Source organism: Pseudopipra pipra, chromosome 7 (assembly GCF_036250125.1).
Source record: "Pseudopipra pipra isolate bDixPip1 chromosome 7, bDixPip1.hap1, whole genome shotgun sequence".
Classification (NCBI taxonomy): domain Eukaryota; kingdom Metazoa; phylum Chordata; class Aves; order Passeriformes; family Pipridae; genus Pseudopipra; species Pseudopipra pipra.
The window spans coordinates 38,642,289-38,666,466 of NC_087555.1; the positions used below are offsets into that span (position 1 = coordinate 38,642,289).

Here is a 24,178-nt window from a genome sequence, read left to right on the forward strand (position 1 = left end):
TAGCTCATCCCATGAGGGGAAGAGGTGCAAAGGGCTTGTTTCTGGTCATAATGGACATGGCTGCTAAAAAATAAACCCTCCAGCCTCACACACACCACGAGCACCCAGCACAGCTTCTACAGCAACCCATCTTCCAAGGAAACACATTTCTGAGAATGCAAATCCCTGTGATTGTCCCAAGGACACACAGCCCACGGGAGGGAGCAGAAAGCACAGAGGAGCTGAGCAGCACCAGAGCTGATCTGCAGGGAAATGTCCCAGCACGGAAAAAAAAAACAACTGGGAGGACTCACAGAGAAAATATATTGGGTATAAGCAGAATTCTCTCAAAATAGAAAGGCTTGTGAAGTTTTATATGAAGTGTTAGCAGCTCATTCAAACACACTCTTCACCACTTCAGGACTCAGCAAGATGAGAGGGAGTATTTTTTCCTCATGATTTCTCCCATGTTGCTGTAATAAATCAAGGCACTGCCAGGCTGGGGAAGCTGCACAACCAAATAGCTCCATTTCTGGAACTTATGCAGCCTTGGTACTATGTGACTGTTTAGGAAAACAAAACAAAACAGAAGAGCAGCCCCTTGTCCCCCTCTCCTGAGGGGTTTTCCTGCTTTTCTGTGTCCTTGTGAAAATGAAAACCCTCCTGAGGGGCAGAGCAGAGCCTGAAGCCCCACTGCTCCTTCAGAGTCCTTTCCTCAAGACACTTCAAACCCTTCCTGACAAGCCCTCAGAGAGAAAGAGAAAAGGCAGATTTACATCCTGCATTGTGGATGCACAAAGTCAGGCTCCACTGGCTGCCTCCAGCTCTCCGTGCTGCTGGAAAAGCTTGGCTGGCTCTGGGGATCTGGGGAACCCTCCAACTCAAAAATCCAGTTTGCCTGATCAGTGGGGCAGACAAAGGTAGGTGGGCACAAGACACAGAACCCCCCCAGTGCCTCCCTTTGTGCTCTGGAAGTCCTCATGGAGTGAGGGAATGGGTGAGGCTGGAGGGGCCCTCCTGAGCCCAATCCCCTGAATACGAACGTGTGTCCATACATGTGTGTGTTCCCACAAACACAGACCCTGCAGCTGCTCCAGGGAATTTGTGAGGAACCAGCCAAGGCACCACAGAGCCTCAGAGGAAGGGAAGAGGTAAAAGTGAGGAAGAGGAGGCCCGGAGTTATTGGGACACACTGAACTCCCCTGGCTGCCCCTGCTTGGCTCTCTCCTCCAACCCATCCACCTCCCCTTTTCCAAGAGCTGTTCTCTCGGGTGTTTTTCCCAAAGGAGAAATCCCTTTGGATGCCCAGTCACACAAAACCAGTACTCCAGGAAGCTTGGATGGAGCAAGGGAGCTCCAGACCAGTCTTTGCTTCCTTTGATTGCCCCTCAGCCACGCTCCCAACCAGCTCCACAGGGACTGGCAGGCAGGGAATTCACTCGGCATGCACAGCTCCATGACCTGAGAGGTGGCACGAGTGGAGAGAACTGGGATGTGCCCCCCAGCAATGGAACCTCTCCTGAAAGAGGGAAAACGCCTGGAAAAGCCTGTGCCTGCTGCCAGGCTGTTCACTTCCTAACTGGGCTGCACATGGAGCACCTGGGTGGGAATGTGTGCTGGGACATGGCAAAACAAGAGCTAAAACCAGTTCACTTTTGGCATGAAAATTAGTGACAAAGCACTGTGGAAAAATACAAGGAGAGTTTGCAAGAAAATCCTGACACCACCTGCGATCCCCACGGAACTGAGCACTCAGCCAGCCAAGTGACATCTTGGAATTAATTACCGGATTCCAAATGACCAGGAACAGTTGTCAGCCTTGGCCTGTTTGTAACGTAATCTGCATTTCTGCTGATTTTTAAAGCCAGGCTCTACTATCTCTGTAAATGCACCCTCAAAGGGAAAACATCCAACAGCTCAGGAGCTCCCAAGCAGGACGTGTTTTAGGGAGATAGGGAAGCAAGCCATGACAGCAACAAATCCTGGGTTAAGCTTCTCCCCTTGTTATTTATTATTCCTCTGATGTGCTCCTTCAGCACCAAGGGCCACATTCCCCCCTCCAGTGCCCTTGAGCCCAGGGAGAGCTGCTCGTGCCCCCCAGCAGCAGCATTCCCTGGAGCACTGGGCAGTTTTGGGAGCAATGTGCAGCCCAGGAGCAGCACAGCTGGGGGAAGGCCTCGTGGTTTTGGCTGCATTCCAGGGTCAGTCAGGATTCCCCAGGAGGGATCCAAAGCAGGATAAAGCCATAGTGGATCCCACACCTCAATCCTTCCCATGAACACACCACCCCAGCAGGTGAGCTTGACCTGCAGCTGGAATTGCAAACACAGTCACCTATTCCTCATTTTGTCTCCTGAAGCTTTTCTCTTTCTTTTTTCTTTTTAATTTCAGTGTATTTTTGGTATCAAAAAGCACCTCTATGGAAACAGCAAGCAGCAATTTATAAAAGTGATTTATGATTCGTACTGAAAGTTTTATTTGACTGCTAGACTATCAAACCATGTTACATTTAACTAATAAGATCTGAGTCAGATCAGAAAACCATTTTCACATGAGCACAAAACATGGCAAGGACAGCTAATGGTGTAGTAGTAGGATTTTAAGAAATTTTAGTGGGAAAACGTGAGCAAAACCACCCCAAAGAAGCCAACTGTCCAACCTGTCAGGCAGCTCTTTCTGCACAAGACAAATGTCAGGCAGCTGATGATTCATTAGTCAAGGCAGCCTATTAAGGACTAATGGAAATGCAAACAGATTTGAAACTGTCACAAACACACACACACTCTGCCCATGCAACAGCCAGCCCTCCCTGACAGATTCAGGAGACACAACAGGCAGAGGATAATCCCTTTGTACCAAAAAATATTGATTATTTTCCCAGTCGAGGTAGACTCTAGCATACATTTGAAACTAAAAATCCTCCACAAACAAATGGCAAGGAGATAAGTGGTTAGGTCAGTGATCCTGCATGACTGGGTGCTGACATTCCTCATCCTTTTTGGATTAAACATTAGAAAACTGAACTAATTGAAATAGAGAAACAAAGAATAGGTATCCTGGAAGACAAGCTGGGTGCCTCCAACAACACTGCAAACGCTGTTCTCCCAGTTTTACACATCCAGTTCCTGGCTGGGAGGGTGGGGAGGCCCTGGCACAGGCTGCCCAGAGAAGCTGTGGCTGCCCCTGGATCCCTGGAAGTGTCCAAGGCCAGGTTGGACAGGGCTTGGAGCAACCTGGAAGGTGTCCCAGCCTGCCAAATCCATCAGGCCACGTGAGATGACCTTCAGATCTCAACTGTCAAACTTCAATCTTCAGCTTGAACACCTCAGCAGGGACCTGATGCACCCAATAACCACTGAAACCCTCCCAACCCCATGAAAGTCCCAGCTTTTATCTGACTAAAGGCACAAGATGGAAAACGCTTCTAAATCACATTTTGATTATTTGTTGCTCAACCTACAGCAACTGAGAGGATGAAGAGAGCAAGCAAAGCCCACCTTTCCTTCTCCTTTAGCCATCAGAGAGGCACCAGACAGAAATCCAGTTGATATTTGAGTATGAACTTCCCTACCAAGGTTTGTTTTTCTATAATCACGTTTTTCTGCTTGAGCAGCACGTGGAGATCTTCCTGTCTCAGCTGCCATGGGAAAGTGTACACTGGCAGCAGCAGCAGTGAGTGATGAGAGGAGTAATGTCACCAAGCAGGAGGAAGGCAGGGGAGTACAGTGTCCTCACAACACTGACCATCCCTGTGCTCAATGAAATGTGTTCTCCCACTGTTCTCATGGCCTCTTTCCTAAAAATTCTCAGCAATCTCTTAAGGATTTTACAGAATAACTGGAGATAACCCCTAGAATGCAGCAGCACACACAGCCCTGCCCACGGCCCTTCTGGTGTCAGACTGAACATCAGCTGCCAGGGTCAGTCTCACTGGGGTTTGGCTCCCATAAACACCAAAGCACTTTCAGGATCTAAAACATTTTTGTGGGCATGAACCCCACCAAAAGTGTTCATGTGACTCTGGGTGACAGAGCCTGAACTGGCACAGTACCTCTGACTGCAGGACATCCCCCTGGCTGGCACAGCAGGACAGCCAAGTCCTGCTTCCCTGGGAAGGGGAAGGAGCAGCAGGAGGGAGGCTGTGGATGCAGGGATGGGAGTTGCCCCAGGGAAGGCAGGCAGGGTTATGTGCAGGTCAAACAGCTGAAAGAAGCCTAGAAAGGAAGATGGCTCAGGAGAAGGAGACTGGACAAAAAGCAGACAGGGAAAAGCAGATATTAAAGAAATCACTACAACAGGGACGCACGGGGCAAGCAAAGCCACCTTCCCATCTGCTTTAGGGATCAGAGGCCATGTGGAAATCCAGTCAGGATCTAAATAGGAACAAAAACAGGGGGAAGGTGAAGGCACAAAGGAAATTCCATCTCAGATGCCCTGGACTCGAGGAGGAAGCCCTGGCACTGCCAAGCAGGCGGGCACGCGGAGCTGTCACCAGCTCTGCCAGAGCACTGACACTGCACAGCACCCTCCCTCCCCTGGCACCTTCCCTGCTTCCCTGCCCTCTCTAATCCCATGCCAGCCCTCCCTGCTCCTCACAGAACCCAGCTGAACTTCCCTAGCCACAGGCAGCTGTTCCCCCCCCCCAGATAACCCTTCCAAGAGCCCAGATAAAGCCCCTCCTGTGCTGACAGGCCCTAAACTCACCCTGGGAGGGGAGGGAGGATGTTCTGTGTGCTCAGCTGTGGCTCTCAGGGGATAAAAACGAGCAATCAACCTAAAAGGGCCTGTTCTGCAGGTGTAAAACACACTGACCACAGCCAGGTATCATTCCCATCATTTCCAGGGGCTGGGAAGGGCTCAGCTTGTTGCCAGCTCCTGGAGGTAATTTTTTAATGAAACGCTGCTTTAATGGAAATGGAATTTCACAGGAAAAAAAGTGATTTCTTATGGGAAGGGGTCACTGAAGTTTTACTCTGACAAATGTGGAATCTTTCCTGAAACCAAAGAACTGGGAAACTCTGGATTGGCCTACGGAGCAGCACTGAGATCCCTCCCCACCTCAGACACAAAACAGTGAGGTCACCACTGTGAAAATAAAACAAAATATTGCATTATTTGCTTCCCTTGTGGACCTCACTGCCTTAAGCCCCTGTGCCAATGGGGCTTTATGTCCTATTCTCTCCTTACCAAGAACATGAAATACTTCCCTACATGGCAAAGCAGCTTTAATTCCCAAAGGGGTGACCCTGTCAGAACTACCCAAAGCACCACAAACAGCCCCCAAAATCACAGGGCATGGCAACAAACAGGCAAAATATCTTCCCTGGGAAGATGTTTCTCCCTGTGGTCACACAATTCCATCTTCCTTCCTGTGCTCCTGACAAGGACACTCGTGCCTGCAGAAGTTGTTTGCTCCCATATCCCTGCACCTCTTTTCCTAAACGTGGGAACTACTTTTTGTCTCCAGTCGCTGGCAGCTTTTCTCAGCTTCGACAGTGTAATCTTCCTCCTCCAAAAAGCCTCACGGTAACTAGTGCATCATCTACTTCACATTAATCATCACAGCTGGTGATGGGCTGTAATGCCATGCACACACTCGTTGCTCTATAGGCAGGCAGTAAAAATTGTGGGTTTGCACGGTTTATATCCATGCACACACACAAACACGCTACAACAACAGCTGCTAGGACAAAAATCACTGATAGATCTGTTCACTGGTCAAAAATGGGGGGTTTTAAACGTAAAAAGTGCTGCTGCTTTTAACAGGAAAATCCCACCTGCACGCTTCTGCTGGTGTTCTCTGAGCAGTTCATCTGTGTATCATCTACCAGGAGAAACGAGGGATCAATTTTACAGCCCCTTTTCCAGAAGTGACTTCTCCCTTGAATGCCGGTTAAAACACTGCACGGGCCGGCTGGGCTTTGTGAGGGCAAATGCCCACTTTAGGCAGAGCTCCGGCACTAATGACTCATGTGGCCGAGGTTTATTCCGTGCTGGAAGCGCCGCAATTAGCACGAGCCCTCCCATCGCGGCTCCCGGCGCTCCAGGGGAGGAAAGAGCACGCACAGGATCCAAGCTCGGGCTCCTCCAGCTGCACGACAGCCGGGATAAGCCTTCCAGGTCCTGGAGCAGAACAATAGGGAGGCCTTTCCTTTCATCTCTGCACGCTCACAGTTATCTGCTCGTGCCCGCAGGGAACCACAATTCTCCCCCGGTTTGTTTTGCGCTGAATTAATTCCAGCGCGGCGGCGGCTCTCCGCGGCTGGGGAGTCACCCTCGTGTGAGCCAGCCCCTACCTGTCTGCCGGGAGACTGTCCCAGCAGGCATTCCCAATCCTCGGGTCAGGAACCAGAATAACGAGGGACAGCGGTTTAAGTGGTGCGGGAGGATAAAGCAAACAAACACTCGGGGAATTTTAACTGCTTTGTGCCCGAGCCTTTGGGGTTTATGGCCTCTGGTTTCTCCGTGTGACTACGAGATCCAGATTGCTTTTAGGGTTTGGGTGGGTTTGTTTGGTTTTTTTTGTTTATGAGAACGAAATTTTCACACACGTTCCCATGACTCTGGAAAATAGGTTTATCCAAAAACATTCTCAGTTAATGAGTAAAATTACCCAGCATTATCATGAACTACTGAGGAGAATATTAGGGAACCTGGAAATGACTCCTTCATCCCCATCCCTCCAGGTGGACAGCCAAAGACCTGGTTCCTCTCTCCTATCCCACGATCCCACCAGCACGAATCCTAACGCAGATGTTTGTGTGCAGGTCAGTCTCTGCTGCCATTAAACTGCTTTCCCCAAACAATGCTCTTGGAAGAGCTCAGCGGGGTTTTCGTGAAATTTAAACTAAAACACAGGAAGTTCCACCTCAACCTGAAGAAGAACTTCATTCCACGAGGGTGGCAGAGCTCTGGAACAGCTGCCCAGGGAAGGTGTGGAGTCTCCCTCTCTGGAGACATCCCAAACCCACCCGGGGTTCCTGTGTCACCTGCTCCAGGTGACCCTGCCTTGAGGGGGGGTTGGACTGGACGATCTCCAGAGGTCCCTTCCAATCCCCTGGGATTCTGTGAATACATGGAATTGAGCACCTCAGAAGCACCTTTAAATCCCACCACACATGTATCAGCGTTCTCTAATGAACTTTAACAGGTAACACATTTCTTCCACACTAACCCCTATCCAGCAACTCCTTTTTCTTAGCCCTACCACTGCACTTTTAAACTGTCTTCTTAAGAACACATTTATACTCTGCCGAAAGACATTAAACCAGCACCAGACACATTCAGGATTGAGAACAGCTCCCAAGAATTCACGCTTCGCCTGGTTTACAGAAACATCCAGCTGGATCCCAAAACACATCCCTAAAGGAACCAACACACTCATATGCACTTGGCATGGCAGCCTGGGAGCAGCGGCAGCGAGAGAAAACACAAAGCACAAATTAACAGGACATGCCAAAAGGGCAGGAACTCCTAAACTGACCCGAAGAATTCTCCCCATCCCTGGGAGTGCCCAAGGCCAGGCTGGACAGGGCAGGGAGCAGCCTGGTCTGGTGGACGGTGTCCCAGCCCGTGGAACGAGACCGGCTTTAAGGTCCCTTCCAAGCCAAACCATTCTGGAATGCTAAGAAACACAGTTCTGAAATATTCCAGGCACACAGTTCTGAGGGATTCGGAGGCACAGGTTTTTCTCTCGACATGGTGCATTGCGTTCATTTCAGCGTTGTCGCTCCTCTCCCCCTGAAATAAAGGGATGCTAAAACAAGTTGCCGCGACGTGAGGCAACACGTAGACGGGCTGCACTTCCACACCTGCACCGACACAGGCAGGGAAAAAAATCCCCATCCAAAAGGATACGGGACCCGCCGGCTCTCCTGGGGACACCACATCATCCCCCCCGTGCGTCTGCACTGACGTACCCGATATTTTTTGTTGTTATCTGTGTGTTTTACGAGCTGGCCAAAACGCCTTATGTAACAGACGCCTGTTTAATATGGCCCGGCGTGTCCATGGCCGCGGCGATCCCGGCGGGACACGGACACCCACCCGGACCCCCGCGGGGAACGATCCTGTTCGGGGCGCCTGACACGGCACCGGGGGGGCTGCAGTGCCACAGACCCGTTCGGTGAGGGGGCATCACTCCCTAGGGAACCACGCCGGCCCGTCCCGGTCTCTCTGGGGCAGCGCAGTGTCACCCCACAGCGCCTCACCCCCGCCACACGCACCCAGCCTGCGGGGGTCCCCCTGCGCGCCCCTCGCCCCGGCACTCACCGCCTCCGAGTCCTCAAACCCATGCAGGTACAAGTTGTCGTACATGGAGGAGCGCGGCGGGCGGAGCGGGGCCGGAGGGGCCGGGGGAGCGCGGCGGCGGAGCGCGGCGAGGCGGCGGGGCCGGGCTGCCCTCACAGCGCTGCCCTCACAGCGCTGCGGCGGCGCCGCCTCCCGCCGGGCCCCCCCGCCCGCCCCGCGCCTTCCCGCCCGCCGCGCCGCCGGCCCCCATTGGCTGGGCCGCGCCGCCGCCGCCGCGCCATTGGCTGGGACGCGCCGCCGCCGCCGCGCCATTGGCTGAGACGCGCCGGCCGCGAGCGGCGCTGCCCGCGGGCGCCGCCTCCCGGCGCCTCCCGGCGGGGATTGGCGGCGGCCGGCGGTGCCCTCAGGGAGGGGGGGCGCGAACAACGGCGGCGGTTCGGTGTTTATTTGCAATAAAATATATCTGGTTTGCAGTAAAATAGATTTGATTTATAATAAAACGACATCTGCTCAGTCTAGAGAAGACAGAGGGGATCTCGTTAATGGATATAAGTACCTCAGAGGCAGGTGGTGCCAAGAGGACGGTGCCAGACTCTGGTGGTGCCCAGGGACAGGACGAGGAGCAGTGGCCGTAAATTAAAACGCAAGTTTCACCTCAACACGAGGAAGAACTTCTTTCCACGGAGGGTGGCAGAGCCCTGGAACAGCTGCCCAGGGAGGGTGTGGAGTCTCCCTAATCCGGAGACATCCCAAACCCAGCTGGACACGTCCCTGTGTCACCTGCTCCAGGTGACCCTGGTTGGACTAAATGATCTCCAGAGGCCCCTTCCAACCCTAAATACTCTGTGATTTATTTACAATAAAATACAGCCTCGCTTCCTCAAGATCCCAGAGAACAGCAGTTTGTTTCTGAGGAGAACTCCCCACACACCATGTCGGGAAACAAGAATTAAACACTAAGGCACTAAGATTAAACACTAAGAATTAAAAGAAGACGAGCAAACCAAACCCTGAACACTAAGAATTAAAAGAACAGAAGTCTGAACCTTATTTATAACTCTATTAAGAGACAAAATCTCTAAACTGGTTCCTGCTGGAGCTTTAAGACTGCAGCTTCTGGTGTAACACTACGTGAATAAAAAGTAAATAGATAATTAAAAAATAATGATGAGACTAATTTGCAATTTACTTCCTATCCTTACTAAAACAATTACTTTAAATCTCGTCTTCAATGCAATCTGATCCAACATTGCTGTGTTCACAAATGCTTCCTATTTGCCTTTTCCATTTGCTTCATCTACTTTTCCTTCCAAAAGCTTCATTTAGTTCTGCAGAGTTCCCACTAATCCCTTGGGAAGTGTCAAAAAAACATCTGAAGTAAAGCCAAAGGTGTTATTCTTACCATATTCACAGTTTCTTACAAATTTCATCAAAGGTTCCCCAAAGTTATGCCAGGTATTATTCCCAAGTTAGTGCTTCTTCTGAAGGAGGAGGATCTCAGCTCTAAAATGGTCTTTAAAATGTTCATTAAACTCCCTATACAAGAGATAATTTTTACATCCTGTGCTACAAAGCAGGTTCCCTCCCCACCCTGAAGATCTGTGATGTTACAGATTTGAGCAATCAACGATCAGAATCATTTGTCAACTCGAAATTTAAAAAAATGCTTTGAAATCACAAGAACAAAAAGTGTCTGAACTTCACATGGGTTTGTAATGAAATAATTTAATTCAGAAGTCAGGGGAATCACTATTTGATTTCCAGTCCTTACATTTCACATTGTGCTTTTAAGACACAGAGGTTATTAAAAATACATATTTAATGACTCAACTTGAAAGGCTCTTAAAAGATGCTATAAAAATACACACAGCTCATTAAATTGGGATTGTACTCAGGAAAGATCTAAACATAAGGGAAAATTGCACAACCTACTTCAAGAATGTAACTCGGGTGCCTCAAATGCAGTGATGGGGCTGTTCAGTTGGGGTTGGGGGGGTCTGAATCCCTTCCAGCATCCTCAAATCCTGCCCTCCTGGGACAACACCCTGTTCCCAGCACAAGGGAGAGGACGTGGGATAGACTCAAACTGACAAAGCAAACTTGAGTCAGCCCAAACTTCCACACTGAACACCCATTGCCATGGTCGAAGCTGGAGAAAATTATCAACAGAGAACAAAAAAACAAGTGCAAGGTCTCCTGTATTTCTCAGTTTTTCCCCCAGCCGTGTTTCTAAAATCTCAAATACAAATCCCTGTCTATAGAGGAATTCTGAATCAAAGGCTGTTTTGAATATTATGAGTTAATTTATCCACGAGGAGGTAACGCACCGAGGTGAGAGAGGGACACATCCAGCCCTTGTAAGTCATCTGAAAAGTGATATAAATATAATAAATATACTGAATGAACGGGGGGATGGATGGAGCTCGGAAGCAGGGAGCAGGGAAGGTTTGAAGAGGGGAAGATGGATAAACAGGGTAAGGAAAACAGCTCCAAATTTATTTCGGTGACAAGCCACCCCTATTCCCTTGTGCAAGGCACAGGGACTTTACACTGGATTTATGGGTGGCCATCTCTGTGGGATTCTGAAAAGTCAAATCTCTTTGGTTTCAACTTCTAGAATGGCTCAGCAAAATGGAAAGGGTACAACAGGAAGGCACTTAAAAGCTCCATCTTTTGGAGCTGAGCTCCCCAAGGAGCGGCTCAAACGAACGAAGAAAAACCCACTGCAACAAAAGATGAGGGTCACGCATTAAGTGAGGTTTGGAGAGATCAAAATCACCCCTGGCCTGCTTCCTAAAGAGAATCTGGATGATCTGATATTATTAAACAGGGAATTCCACTGCCTCAGGCCACAGAGAAAGACTCTGGTACCTGTCAGCTTTGCTCTGCACTCGGCTGACACTAAAGGAACGAGCATCCAAACCCATCAGCTTGTGTGTGTGTGAACAGGAGAGACTTCTTTCCATGGCCTGAGCTGGAAAAAATTATCAACAGAGCCAAAAAAAAAAAAATAAATGCAAGAGTTCCTGTATTTCTAATTTTTTTTCCCAGCCATGTGTCTAAAATGCCCAAGTACAAATCCCTGTATAGGGGGGAACTCTAAATCAAAGGCCATTTTTAATGAGGTGATTTATCCAAGAAACGTCCAATAGGGAAATCAGCTGAACTGAGGCTTTGCAAGGTCTAACCCTTTAAAAAAATTTTAATTTTTTGAATGGTTTCAGTTGCTGCATTATACATTTTTTTTCTCTGATCCCTGTAGGGGCCGTTCACTTAAGAGTCGGACTCGATGACCCCTGTGGGTCCCTTCCAACCCAGAATATTCTGTAAAATCAGCTGCCTCGCTGTGAAGGAAGCTCAGCCACTCCCTCCAACACCCTGGGTCAATACAGCAAATGGAATCTGATTCCAGAAAATGCCACTAGAAATACTCACATCCTTCTTTTTCTTTATTAGAACCCACCTTTTCTCAAGCACAAAGGAAACCTCCTTGAGATGTGCATCCATCTCTCCCAAAGTATCAATTCTTTAGCCATTTCTGAGCTACCCAAATGTGGGAATACTGGTTTGGGGGTTGTTGTTTTTTTTTTTCCCCATGGCACGAACACAGAACCACGGGAAATTTTATTTCAAGCCTGATCTGATGATTCCTCAATCAAATGACAGCACTTGTGGGGTTCTTTCAGGACGTGTAGCAATGAACTATTTGCATAAACACAGCAAAGTGCTCTTGGAATAAATGGCACCAGATTGCCAAGTCAGGGAACGCCCCAGCACCGCACTGCGCCAACAGCAATGTAAGTCAGCAAGTTCTGTCTCCTCTGTACTCCAACAAATCCCTCTGCCACCTGGGATCTCACCAGCAGGAGCTCCCTGGGAGCCCAGCAGAGCAGCAGCACTGCAGGTCTAATGCCTCCAGAAGGATGGACGGGAATATCGACCCTGGAACAACAAAACCCCAAGGCAGGGAAGTCCTTTAGGGCCTCTCCCTGCTCTCACGTGAGGTCATGATCCCGGGTTTGTGACAGTCCTCGGGAGCAATGAGGCAGAATTCCCACAGAACACAAGGGCACATGAACCAAAAGCATTAGTGCTTATGTTAATGGCACATTTGGATGTGAATCCACTCCTTCCAGAGGACTCCAAACCCGCCCTCTCCATCAGCATCCCTCAGATGGAACACAAACTTTGGGTTTCATCTTCCCCTGCCGGGATCCTGGGGCCTGTGGAAGCAAATTGCTGTCCCCCCTGGAATGCTGCTGTGGTTGCAGTCAGCAGAGCAGCCCAAGGACCTGTTCCATTACCAGCAGGGAAAAGGCCCGTCAGCATTCCCCGGCGACCCGCCGCAGGCACAGCCTGCTCCCATCCCCTGGAAGGAGGCCAGGCCCTCACTCTCCTGAGTTATCTGGCACAGCCCAATTGCTCTCAGGCACATGGGGATGGGCCTGTGCAGGGCCAAGCCTTGGACTCGATGATCTCTGTGGGTCCCTTCCAACTCAGCATGTTGTGGGAATCAGTAATTCCTTATCCCTCCTCCCTCCAAAGCCATTTCTTTCCCTCTCTCCCTCCTCCTCTGTTTTATAACACAGATTAGGTGAGAACCTGGTTCGGTGGAAGCAGCTCTGCCTTGGAGTGGAGGTGGGGGCAGGAGAACCTCCTGAGATCCCTGTTTTCCAACATCTGACCAGCAAAGCAAACGGGATGGCATCTGTGGTACTGGCCAGTCCTCAAAGCCACCACGGGAATCGGATGGATTTCTGCTTCAAAAGAAAGAGGGATTGTGAAGGAAGGATTCTGCTGTTTGGGATTTGTTGTGGCACAGAGGATTCTTCTGTTTGGGATATGTCCTGGCATGGAAAGCTCTGTGGATTTAAAGCTGTTATTCCAACAGACTGCTGGATGCCGTGCTTTTAATTCTTTGCATTTCAAGTAATAAATTAGCCTGGCAGGGCCTAATTTGAAAGTTCTGGAGGAAGTGAGGTGCCACCTATTCCAAAGCACAGTTCTCTGACTCTGTTACATAAAGGCTGCTATAATTACAGTGAGTGTGAAGACTTCAGTGGCACTTCCTCTTGCTTTAAAGCACCTACAACGAGAGGTAACTGGGCTACATTTGTAGGTATCCTCTATATTTAACTGGTTGTGAAACGCCTCTTTCCCGGGGGTTTGGAGGAAGCTGAGCTGCAGGGAATTGGAACCATAACCACGGCCTTCCAGAGGGTTGTTGGTAGGGAAGAGCAGATTATCTGCACCTCCTGAGGCAGGTAATGAAGGTTTTAACAGCTCCAGCCAACTCCAACTGTGGCTTCCACTGGCGCACAGGATTGAGCGAAGCAAATCCCAAATTACCTGCAAAACGTTCCAAGTCACGGCCCAGAGCTCCAGCCCTGTGTGAACACGGGGATCCCTCGGAAAGACGTGGAGCTTGGGGTGCAGGACCCACGTGGGAGGTGGTGGGGATATCCCCACACTGAGCACGGAGCCCCCAGTGCCCACCAGGCTGCTGGGAAGCTCCCAAATCCCACTGCAGGTGCCACCCTGAGAAGCCAGAGTGGATTTGTGGCTGGCACTGGGTCGTGTTTCTTGGCTGGAAGGGAGATGGGTTGGTTCTGTTTTTAGAGAAGACACACATCTTTATCTGCCATGCCAAGAACCGTGTGGGCCAAAGGATTAAGGGCTTGTTTTATTTCTTATTTTAAGCTCCTCTGCTTTCCTTCTGGATGTTAATCAATCTCCTGAGCTGCCAGAAGTGCTGATGCTGAGTGTTTCTGCACAACACTTGGGGCTGAAACTGTTGGGATGATGGGAAAGCATCGCTAAGAGCCGATGACAGAGTTTATGGGAAGCTGCTGCTGCTTTACCCAAGGAGTGGGAAAGCAGGACTGAAACACAACCCCAAGGGCAACAATCCCCCTCCTGGGGCTGAGAACAGCAAAGCTGCAGGGAATCTGTAACAGGGAAGGAGCACTGGAAGTGTCCTGGGAATATATCAGCTACATCCCATCCAACCACTTCACAGCAATGAGCAGAAGGATTTTCCAGTCTCACGGAAGGCACAGCCCAGAAAGCTCCTGGTCAGTGCAAATTTCCCAAATGCATCCAAATATTTGCATTTTTGTCAACAAACACTCACAAGAAGGTCGCTTGAAATATATTTTTGATAAATTACGAGTATCAAGCAACAGCTCTTCAGAGAAAATAAAGTTTTGAGTGAGCAGTTGGAGCTGGACAGAGGCAACCCTGGGAGTCCAAATCAAATTCCAGCTGCTGTAAAGCACAAGATCTCCTGGAGATTTTTTTTTTCTTTAGCTAAACCAGTAAAACTACAACTTTTATTTTGTATTTACGGTAACAGACTCAGACAAAGGGTGTCTGAAAAGGAGTCAGACAAAGAGCTTTGAAGTCCCAGTGCTGAGAAGGATTTGCTGTTCTTCTCCAGAGGTTAAAGGAAGAAATAAATAAATAAATAAAACAAGGCAAACACAGCTCAAACTTATCTCTAGTTTGCTGCTTCTCCATGGGATTTTACAGGGATTGTAAGCTTGATTTTAAGCTTGATTAGCTTGATTTTATTGCAGTTCCTTCTGCTTTATAATCCAATTATCACACACTGCAGCACAGCCCTTGGAATTCCATGGTGAGGGACTGGAGGAAAGCTCTCAGTTCAGCTCAGTAGAATTCCATGACACCCGTCCAAGGGGAGACACTGATCCAGAAAAAACAGATCAGTGGATGAGGAACCACTTATGGAACCTGGTTTCTTTAAATATTGAGTCAGAATTCCTTGGGAACTGTGTGGAGAAGGACAAAGAGTCATGGATTCAGCTCTGCAGATTTAGGGAAGTTGAGTTTTTGCCTGTGGAGTCTCTGGGAGACCCTTCCTTATGTACCTGATGGAACTTTGTGATGTTCTCCCCATCCAGGAGCAGGACACACAATGTGAGTAAAAATGCTGGAAATGATGAATGATCATCATCTTTGTGGGGCTCCCCAGGAACAGGGGGAGTTTTCTCCCTGTTTCTGTGTTTCTGCTCTGCCTCCATTTGAGAGGTTCCTTCCCTTCCACTGGCAGTTCTTGAAGGAAATCAAGGGGAACATTTCCAGGAGGAGGACTGCAGGTATGGCCACTTGGTGTGAGGTAGTTTGGCTCCAAACAGACACCAAGATGCCAAAAAGATCCCCCCTCTTCTTCCACAGTCCAGGTGGGATCTGCACCAGCACATCCTGGCACAGCAGTGACTTGGGGCAGGATAAGAGTCAGGGATCCCTGGGCACTGGTGGGAATCTGGGATGAACTGAGGCACCTGAGCTCTGTGCAGGGTGACCAACACCTGCAGGTCTCACCTCATTCACTCACACCTCAAACACTCCTGTTCCAGCAGTGCTCTGAGCCACCTCTCCCAAACCTCACTGACAACACCTTCTGCCTTCTGCTCACCAGAGAGAAACCCCATTGCTGCCAACAGCCCTGCAGCAGCAGAGCCCAAATCCCTGCTACAGCTCCCACAAACCCCGTGTGGAAAAGGGGTTTGACCCACGAGGAGCTTCTAAAAGAGCAGGGAATGGATTCTGTGTCCTGGCTTTTAGGCAGAGATGTTTGAACTCGCCAGTAAAGCTTTGGAATTCCCAGTCTGCCGTGATGCCCCAGTGCAGGGGATGTTGGGGTGTAATTCGTGGAGTTCACAGAATCCCAGAATCCCAGACTGGGCTGGAAGGACCTTAAAGCTCATCTAATTCCACCCTAAGGAACACCTACCATGCTCCAGGTTGCTCCAAGCCCTGGAAACTGGATTAAATCAGGTAATTCCTGATGCTCTGAACACTTAAAAACACCCATATTTTCCCTCTGCAGTTCCAGACACATATTTCCCCTAATCTCCCAAACCCTGCAGTCAGGCATTAAAAAAGAACAGAATGATTAGTTTATTCCAGCCTTTGACAACATCCTTACAGAGACTCCTTAAAAAAAACCCCAACCCTAAATAGACTGCTGAGAGGAGAGTTCTGTCCTACATCTAAAACTGCCTATGAGACAGGAAACAAAAAGCAGGAACAAATGCAGAGGGATCAATATTTAGGGTCTAATATTTTCCATGGTTCCCCCCCCCCCCCCCCAAAAAAAAGTGTCCATCACGTTTTGAGAGGGCATTAAAATCATTACTGGAAAAATTCAGCTTGAACAGCTCAGTTTGAGAGAGTTACAAGCAGAAAACAGAATATTCTGATGGGAAGTGTGGAGAATAATAACTAATGGCAGCTCTGCCCTCCCTGCCTGTATTCATGAGGAGCCAGAGAGAAGCAGATCAGAACCTCATGTTCTCAGAATTTAATTCCATGTCCAGATGAGGGAGCAGGGAATTAAAAGGTGATAAAACTCGAAAATTTATAGGAGGAGAAATTTATCCGAAATGTAGAAAAATTCCAGGCTCTGTTAAAAAAAATCAACGATGAAACTTGGAAAGTCACCCTTAAAAAAGGCTGGATATTAATTTGAATATTACAACTGGTGTAGCTGTGCTTAGCAGAATTTGAAGGGATATAGTTAAATCTTTGCTTTCAGCCTTAATCCCGTGGCAGGAGCAGGTTTAGGAAAAGACCTAAAGTCAACACATTATTCTATACATGTTTTCCACTGCATTTTACTCTCCCAAAATAGCTGCTGTGATGGGCAGAATAAGAGATTAGACCTTACTCAATTATGGTATTTATTCCTTTGTGCAGCCAAAGGAAACCCAACCTTTCTTGGTCTACACCTGACACTTCATCAGCATTATTTTCAGACACGTTGGTGCAGTGATGGAAAATTGGGTTTATTCCAGTTCAGCCTAGAAATGAAAAGCCCTGAACCCTCATTGTTGCCATTAAACCTCACAGGAGTGTAAAACACAGCACATGCCTTAGGAGGGAATATTGCTGCCACCTCTTGGTTCAGCAGAATAAAAATAGGGATAAAGACTCCCAAAAATTCTCCTCAATAGAATAAAAATAGCAATAGATGTGCAGGTGGAGTGGATGTACCGGGAGCTTTCCCTAAAATCCAGCATGGCTTGCACAGGCAGAGGTTTGGCTCCTGGAAAGCTGTGGCTTTAGGATGGTTTTCCAAAGCCAGGTGGTGCTGAGAGACTCTGGAGTCACTTCTGTTGACCTGGATTAAAGTAGGAATGGCTGGACATGGAGTAAATCCAAAGGGGAATAAGCCATATTTTGATTTTAATATTCAAATTGTCCTTGGAAGTGCAGCTCCTGAGCGTGTGGAGGGGAAGCTGCTCCCAGGTTGGTCTCCCTCAGCACCAAAATGCACCTCCCAGATCCCATCAGGGAGCTCAGCTCAGGGAGTTTTGTCTGATTTTTGGGACCTGTGGCCTTTGTTCCCTTCAAAGCACCTGAGCAAAGGTTACTGGGATCAACTTCCCATCAAAGGGAAATCCACAGGGACACCACCAGTGCCCTCCTTCCCAGCTGCACTCCAGGCATCTCTCACTCCAAGGGTTTTCAATCTGGACATCAGGAGGTGACACAGAGACCACTGGAAGTCTCCACGTGGCCTGAGAGTGTCAGATCCCACCCCAAACCTGTCCTGCATCCCATAAAACAAACCCACTGGTGTTCCTCATCACCCATTCTCTTGGAAAACTCTGGTTTCCACTGGAAAGTTTGGAGCCTTTGGTTATGGCTCCTCTCCACCAGCTCCTGTCAGGCTTGACCTTGTGTTTCAAGGCAAGTCCAGGGGGAGGGACCCCCATGATCACCCCAATCCCACCCCCTTCTCAGTGATCCCTGATGAGCCCAGGTGGAACAACTTCTGCTTCCCACTCAGCCTGGATCACATCCCAGATCCAGCCCCGATCCAGGTGGGATGGAAGGAGGGCACTGCAGGGGTAACAGGGCCAGAGGGAAGTGGTGGGGAAGGCTGCAGGCACCATCCCAAACCCCAAACACAAAGCAGGAATCACTAAATCCTTGCAGAGTAACCGGAATTGGACGCCCTGGAATGATCTGTGCTCCAAGAAAATGAAGTGGGGCAAATCCTCCATGGAAAATAAAGGAAGGGCACCAATCCTGCCCCGTGGGAAGGTGGAGAAGGACCCACAGAGCTCATCAGCACAAAGGCTCTGAGCACAAAAGCAACAAACACGTGATGAAAGAAGGTTGAATCAGCATTTTCCTGCTGTGTGATGCTCCTGGTATTCCTGCCTTGCTACTCCAACACACCTGCATCTCCATAAACCCCTCCAGGGCTATTCCTGAAAAGAACTTGCTGCTGCCAGAGCAAGGAATGAATGGTCCTTCAAGAGGTGTTAACACACTCCATTACCCAGGGAATTTAACCCAAGCTCAGCAGAGCAGCTTTACAGGAGGAAAAAAATACAAATAAAACACTTCTAATAAAATGCCTCCAATACTTTTCATAGCAGCAGGAAGCAAATATTAAAGATTGAACAGCTTCTTTTGTCAGTGGGCTCCTTCCTTCCCACCCACTTGTGCTCCCAGGGTTTGAAAGCCCTGAATTCTTCCTTCCTTGTGCAGCCAATTGGGGTTTATGGATCTGAACCTGAGGAGGTGATCAGGGCAGAGGTGACAAGGGACCTGAGCTGAATTGCACCCTGAACTGGGAATATCAAGCTCAGGATGGGGCTTGGGGGTGAGACATTCAGGAAAACATTTCCCTAAAACACCAAATATCTTTAATTTCAAACAGGCCTTGAAATGGCTTTATCTCCAGCGAGCAGGTATGGAGGGGCAAGGAGAACATCCCTCCTGCCTGCAGACAATTCCTCCTCTCCCTGCTGAGCACTGGCAGCCAACAGCTCCCAGAATCTCTTTCTGCCTTTCTAACCTCCACAATGCAGAGTAACCAGCAGTTTTAGGAAATTGAGAAGCAGTTTCCAGGAAAAGCTGTTTGCCCACCACAAAGGAACAGCAAACAAGCCCAAAACCATCTCTGGGATCACCCTCCCAGGTGATTCCCAGCACAGACAACCCCATAATTACATTTAATGCTGGAACAGGCACCTCGTGGCCATTTGGGGCACAGAAACACCTCATGCAGGGGGTCATCTTCTTGTTCCAACTAAGTCCAGCACCTGAAACAAGTGCCAATTAACGTGGGGGCATTAATTACCAGCTCTAGAGGCCTGGACCCTGGTTTGCAGCATCTCTGACAGGCCACTGAACACCCACGTGAGCAAGACAAGCTCGTGGGCTCGGCCAAATCCAGGCTGGATTCGGTCCAGTCACCCAAAAATGAACCCACCAAATGAAAAGCTGTGGTGTTTGTGAGAACACTAAATTACTGACTCGCTCCTGCCATTACAAAGCAACACAAGCCACTTAAAATAACCTCCTAAACCGAGGAAACGGCACCGCAGCGAGTGAATCGTGGGAAAGACAGCTTGGGATCCTTCCCTAGAAAGCTGTTCCAAGGGAGGGAAGGGTTTCAAGGGTCTCTTCATAGGAGGAGCACCATGTTTTGGTTAAATTAGGAGGTACAGGCAAACCAGGTGCTTTGGGCAGAGAGAAAATATCCCCTGAGCTTGAGTTTCAGTTCTGCCCCGAGCCCCAGATTCGTGATGAAAAAGTGTATTTTCAAACACAGATTGTGTTTTTATGACTCCATTTCAACCTCACGGAGCATTCTCAGAGAACCTGTGGACTCCCAGTCCCTGGAAGTGTCCAAGGCCAGGTTGGACAGGGCTTGGAGCAACCTGGGCTGGTGGAAGGAGTTGGGGTTGCAACTGGATGAGCTTTAAGGTCTGTACAGGTTCATGATCTTAATCAAAAATGGTTGGACAATTGGACTCGACAGTCTTAGAGGTCTCTTCCAAGCTTAATGATGCCAAGATTCTATGGAAAAGCCAGCGAGGCATTATCAGGAGGCCCTGGTACCTCCCTCTGCAGCTCCTCCAGGGGATGACTCAGAGCAGAAAGCTCCTATTTATACACCAACGATGAGCAAAACATGGACAGGATGAGAAAGTCCTTCAGCTTCCCCACGAGGGCTGTGGCACCAAAAGCTTTCCTGAACACTCCAATTTCTGGAGAAAGAGGAACATGATAAAGAAATCCATCCCAGCTCTAACTCAGAACCTTCTGGCCAACACAACGGGGGCAAACAAGTTTGTTTTGCCACAGCTACAAAGCACTTTTTACAACAAATATACACGGGGAGAAAGGGGGGGACAGCTGACCTTGGGTTTGTTTCTGGGAGTCCAGGGAAGGGAATGGAGCTGGGAAGGGGCTGGAGCAGCAGGAGGGGCTGAGGGAGCTGGGGGGGCTCAGCCTGGAGAAAAGGAGGCTCAGGGGGGACCTTCTGGCTCTGCAACCCCCTGACAGGAGGGGGGAGCCGGGGGGGGTCGGGCTCTGCTCCAGGGAACAAGGGACAGGAGGAGAGGGAACGGCCTCAGGCTGTGCCAGGGGAGGGTCAGGCTGGATATTGGGAAAATTCCTTCATGGGAAGGGTTGTCCAGCCCTGGGCACTGTTGGAGTCCCCACCCTGGAGGGATTTAAAACCCATGTGGATGTGGCACTTGGGGACAGGGGTCAGTGATGGCCTGGCCAGTGCTGGGGGATGGTTGGACTCCAGGATCTTAGAGGGCTTTTCCATGATAATATTCTACCCCTAAATCCCTGGAGTTGTCACCCCCTCACGGATCACATCCACACCAGACCATTCCAGCCCTGATGGATCCCAGAGCCCAAATTTCCCCGAGCCCAGAGCTCTGAACTGGAGCCACAGCGCAGGACTTTAGAGCTGGGCCCCTAAAAATAGGCTGCCTTGCCAACCTGGGAATTCTGCCTGGAACAGCCACTTGTCCTCCCTGACTAATTGCTGTTAGAAGAGTCAAAGAGCTGTAGCACAGCTCTGCAGAGCCAAAGGTTGGTTTTCCTGGGAGAGATGCTCCGAGCCAGAGCCTCTTCCCGGGAGTGTTAAAGCAGGGCTGCAATTAAACAGGGAAGCGCCTCCATTTTAAGGATTCCTTTCCCAAAATCTCCAGCCTGAATCAGTTAATAAGGGCTAAACCCTGGTTTTCTCATGCTAAGTGTCCTCACACTGCGATTTGGGATGTGGGTTTCCATGGCAATCGGCAGAATCCGGAATAAATTGGTTTCGTCATAATTGCTGCAGAATCCTGGGCAAACGGGATAAATAAACACTATTTTACTATTCCTCCAGCTCAGCCCAGGAGCTGCAGCTTTCCTGGGGCTCCTCATTTAATGAACAAACCGAAAAAAATCCCCAAATGTGACCGAGTGGAGCAATTAGGATTATTTAGGAGGCCCGGCTCCGTGTGGGAGTGTTTGTTACTGTCTCCGTGACTCAAAACTATTCCATCTTTAGAGCAGCTCCAAGATTTTCCCCGTGTTCCACAACGTGGAGCGGGGGGGGGGTGGGTGAAAGCAGAGATTTGACATCACTGGATGTTTTTAGGGCTCCAAGAAGACAAAAAGCAAAGGCTCTGAGATCCACCAGCGTTCCCAGTTCTCCCAGTCTAGGATGAGGAATAGACATCCATGCTTCCCTGGCTTCCATAGCTTGGATTTAAAAAAAAAATTTAAACATCTTTATTTATTTCAATATCTTAAAATATCTTCCCTTATTTAAAGATCTTTAAATATCTAAAAATGAAGACTATAACATATATTATATCATATATATTAATTTCTATTCTATAAATATAGAATTTTAATGTAACTTTAAAATTTGATAGGAATGATTCATACATCTAAAATATAATCTAATATAAAAATAAAAATCTAAATATAAAATGTTATATTTTAAAAAATCAAAACAAAACACCTGGTCAGGAGTAGAAGCTGAACATGGAAAATCCTGGGGGGGAAAAGCTGTGACTCAGACACAACCAGGTGCTTTTATTTCAGCCTTTGGGGTGAAAATGAGGCAGTGGCCTCTCCCCACAGGAATCCCAAGCCCGGGATGGGAGGAATAACCTCCTTTTCCCTATTAAAGAGCTTTCCCCGTGGCACACCAAGGGATGGGCTGAATTCTGCTGGGAAAATCCACCTCTGGAGCACCGTTTTGATCAGATTTCTCCCAGTTTTGTGGTGCCAAAGCAGCACAAATGGGGTCATTTCCACTGGCAGATCTGACTGCATCCATCAATTCTTTTTTTACAGTTTTTTATCTGTTTTGTGGGTTTTTGCAGCTCGGTTCGGGCACCACAAAGTGCTGGGAGCTGTGCCCAGGAATTAGGATGGACACCCCCCTTTTGTGGCTTAATGGAACGGGAAATATTTCATTTAGGAAGCTGGAGAATGCTTTGGAATTGCTGAATGTTCCCTTTGGGTTGTGCATCTTGGCAGCTCAACACCTGCAGAAGTGGCTCCAACAGCACAAGGACGTGGAGCTGCTGGAGAGAATCCAGAGGAGGCCACAGAGATGCTCCAGGGCTGGAGCCCCTCTGCTCTGGAGCCAGGCTGGGAGAGCTGGGGGGGTTCCCCTGGAGAAGAGAGGGATCCAGGGAGAGCTGAGAGCCCCTTCCAGGGCCTAAAGGGGCTCCAGGAGAGCTGGAGAGGGACTGGGGACAAGGCATGGAGGGACAGGACACAGGGAATGGCTTCCCACTGCCAGAGAGCAGATGGGATATTGGGAAGGAATTCCTGGCTGGGAGGGTGGGGAGGCCCTGGCCCAGGTTGGGCAGAGAAGCTGTGGCTGCCCCTGGATCCCTGGAAGTGTCCAAGGCCAGGATGGACGGGGCTTGGAGCAACCTGGGCTGGTGGAAGGTGTCCCTGCCCATGGCAGGGGTGGGACTGGAGGATCCTTAATGTCCCTTCCAGCCCAAGCCAGTCTGAGATTCTGTGTTTCTGAAACCCTCCATTCAAGGCAAGAGTGAGAATCTGTGCCCTTCTTACCTGGGCTACAAAGCTCAGGAATCCCAGGCAGCAGCATTCCTTGCAGCTCCAACTCCTCCCTGCCGGGATAACCCAGGGATCTTATGGACAGCGCTGCCAATGATTCCCCGGAATGCGAGCGGGAGCGACCCTTGGGGAATGAATGATGTTGGGCTGGTGCCGTTTGTCCCCGAGCCGAGAAATAAGGACCACATTCCAACCCCCAGAAGGACGCGAGGCCGGCAGGACCCGGCCCTGGGTGCTGGGGGATTCGGGAGTTCCAGCGAGCCCTGGACTGACATCCCCACCCTGTGGCTTTGCCCAGAACTGCAGAGTTTCAGCCCAGAAACTCAGCCCCTGCCGCCGCCTCGCCCCGCACGGACACCGGGCAGGGAATTCTCCCTTTTAATCGCTTTCCTGCACGGAATTCTCTTGGAAAAGCATCTTCCTGCGACTCTGTCTGAGATTATAAAGAAACGGGAATCGTGTGTTTGATAGAGACGAAACACTTTCAGTAAACCAAGAGGATCTTCATCATCTGCATCTTCCTGATGCACAAGAACACGAGAACACAGAACCCTCCAGTCTCCAGCCCTGGGCACTGTGACCCTCGGGAATTGCATCCACAACGACCTCCCAAAACCTGGGCTCTCCAGGTGAGCCTGGATTTGCCAGGGACATCTGGGCCGAGATAAAAAGGAAGGATTTTGTGAAAAGGGGCTTTTAAAACGTAATTAATGAGTTTTTCTGTAAGCAAATGGATGGCTCAGAGGGCTGAAAGTCTCATAAACACTGTTCCTGTTTTTTTCTGGATATTTCATTCCAGTGGAATTCAGTGGTGTCTGTCCTTAAAAAATGCCTTGACTGAAGGCATGAGGGTGGAAGAACTACCAAAAAAAGCAGGAGAGCATCAACACAAAGCTGAGCCCATCCTGAGTTAATCTGCTGTTCACAGCAGTCAGTCCAACCTGTGGGTCCACATGAGATAAAAAGCAGCAGCAACCACCAAAAAAGGCATTTCTGAAGCCTGAACTGGATGTTTTAGATCCCAGCCCAGGTGTTTGCACCAACCCCTGTGTCAGATCCCAGTGATGAGTGA

The 24,178-nt window shown here is 49.3% G+C and overlaps 1 protein-coding gene across 4 annotated transcripts in view; it reads right to left on the minus strand.

The window, feature by feature from the left end:
- The window catches only part of CACNB4 (calcium voltage-gated channel auxiliary subunit beta 4), a 75,445-nt gene that overhangs the window by 38,316 nt on the left and 12,951 nt on the right, over nucleotides 1-24,178 (minus strand). The window contains exon 1 of one of the 4 annotated variants that reach the window (XM_064661735.1): nucleotides 8,251-8,390. The exons of the other annotated variants lie outside the window; for them this stretch is intronic. Within the exon in view, the coding sequence (XP_064517805.1) occupies nucleotides 8,251-8,295 (45 nt within the window). The 5' untranslated portion in view covers nucleotides 8,296-8,390. Of the gene's footprint in view, nucleotides 1-8,250; nucleotides 8,391-24,178 lie in introns of those variants that run through there. 4 annotated transcript variants of the gene reach the window in all.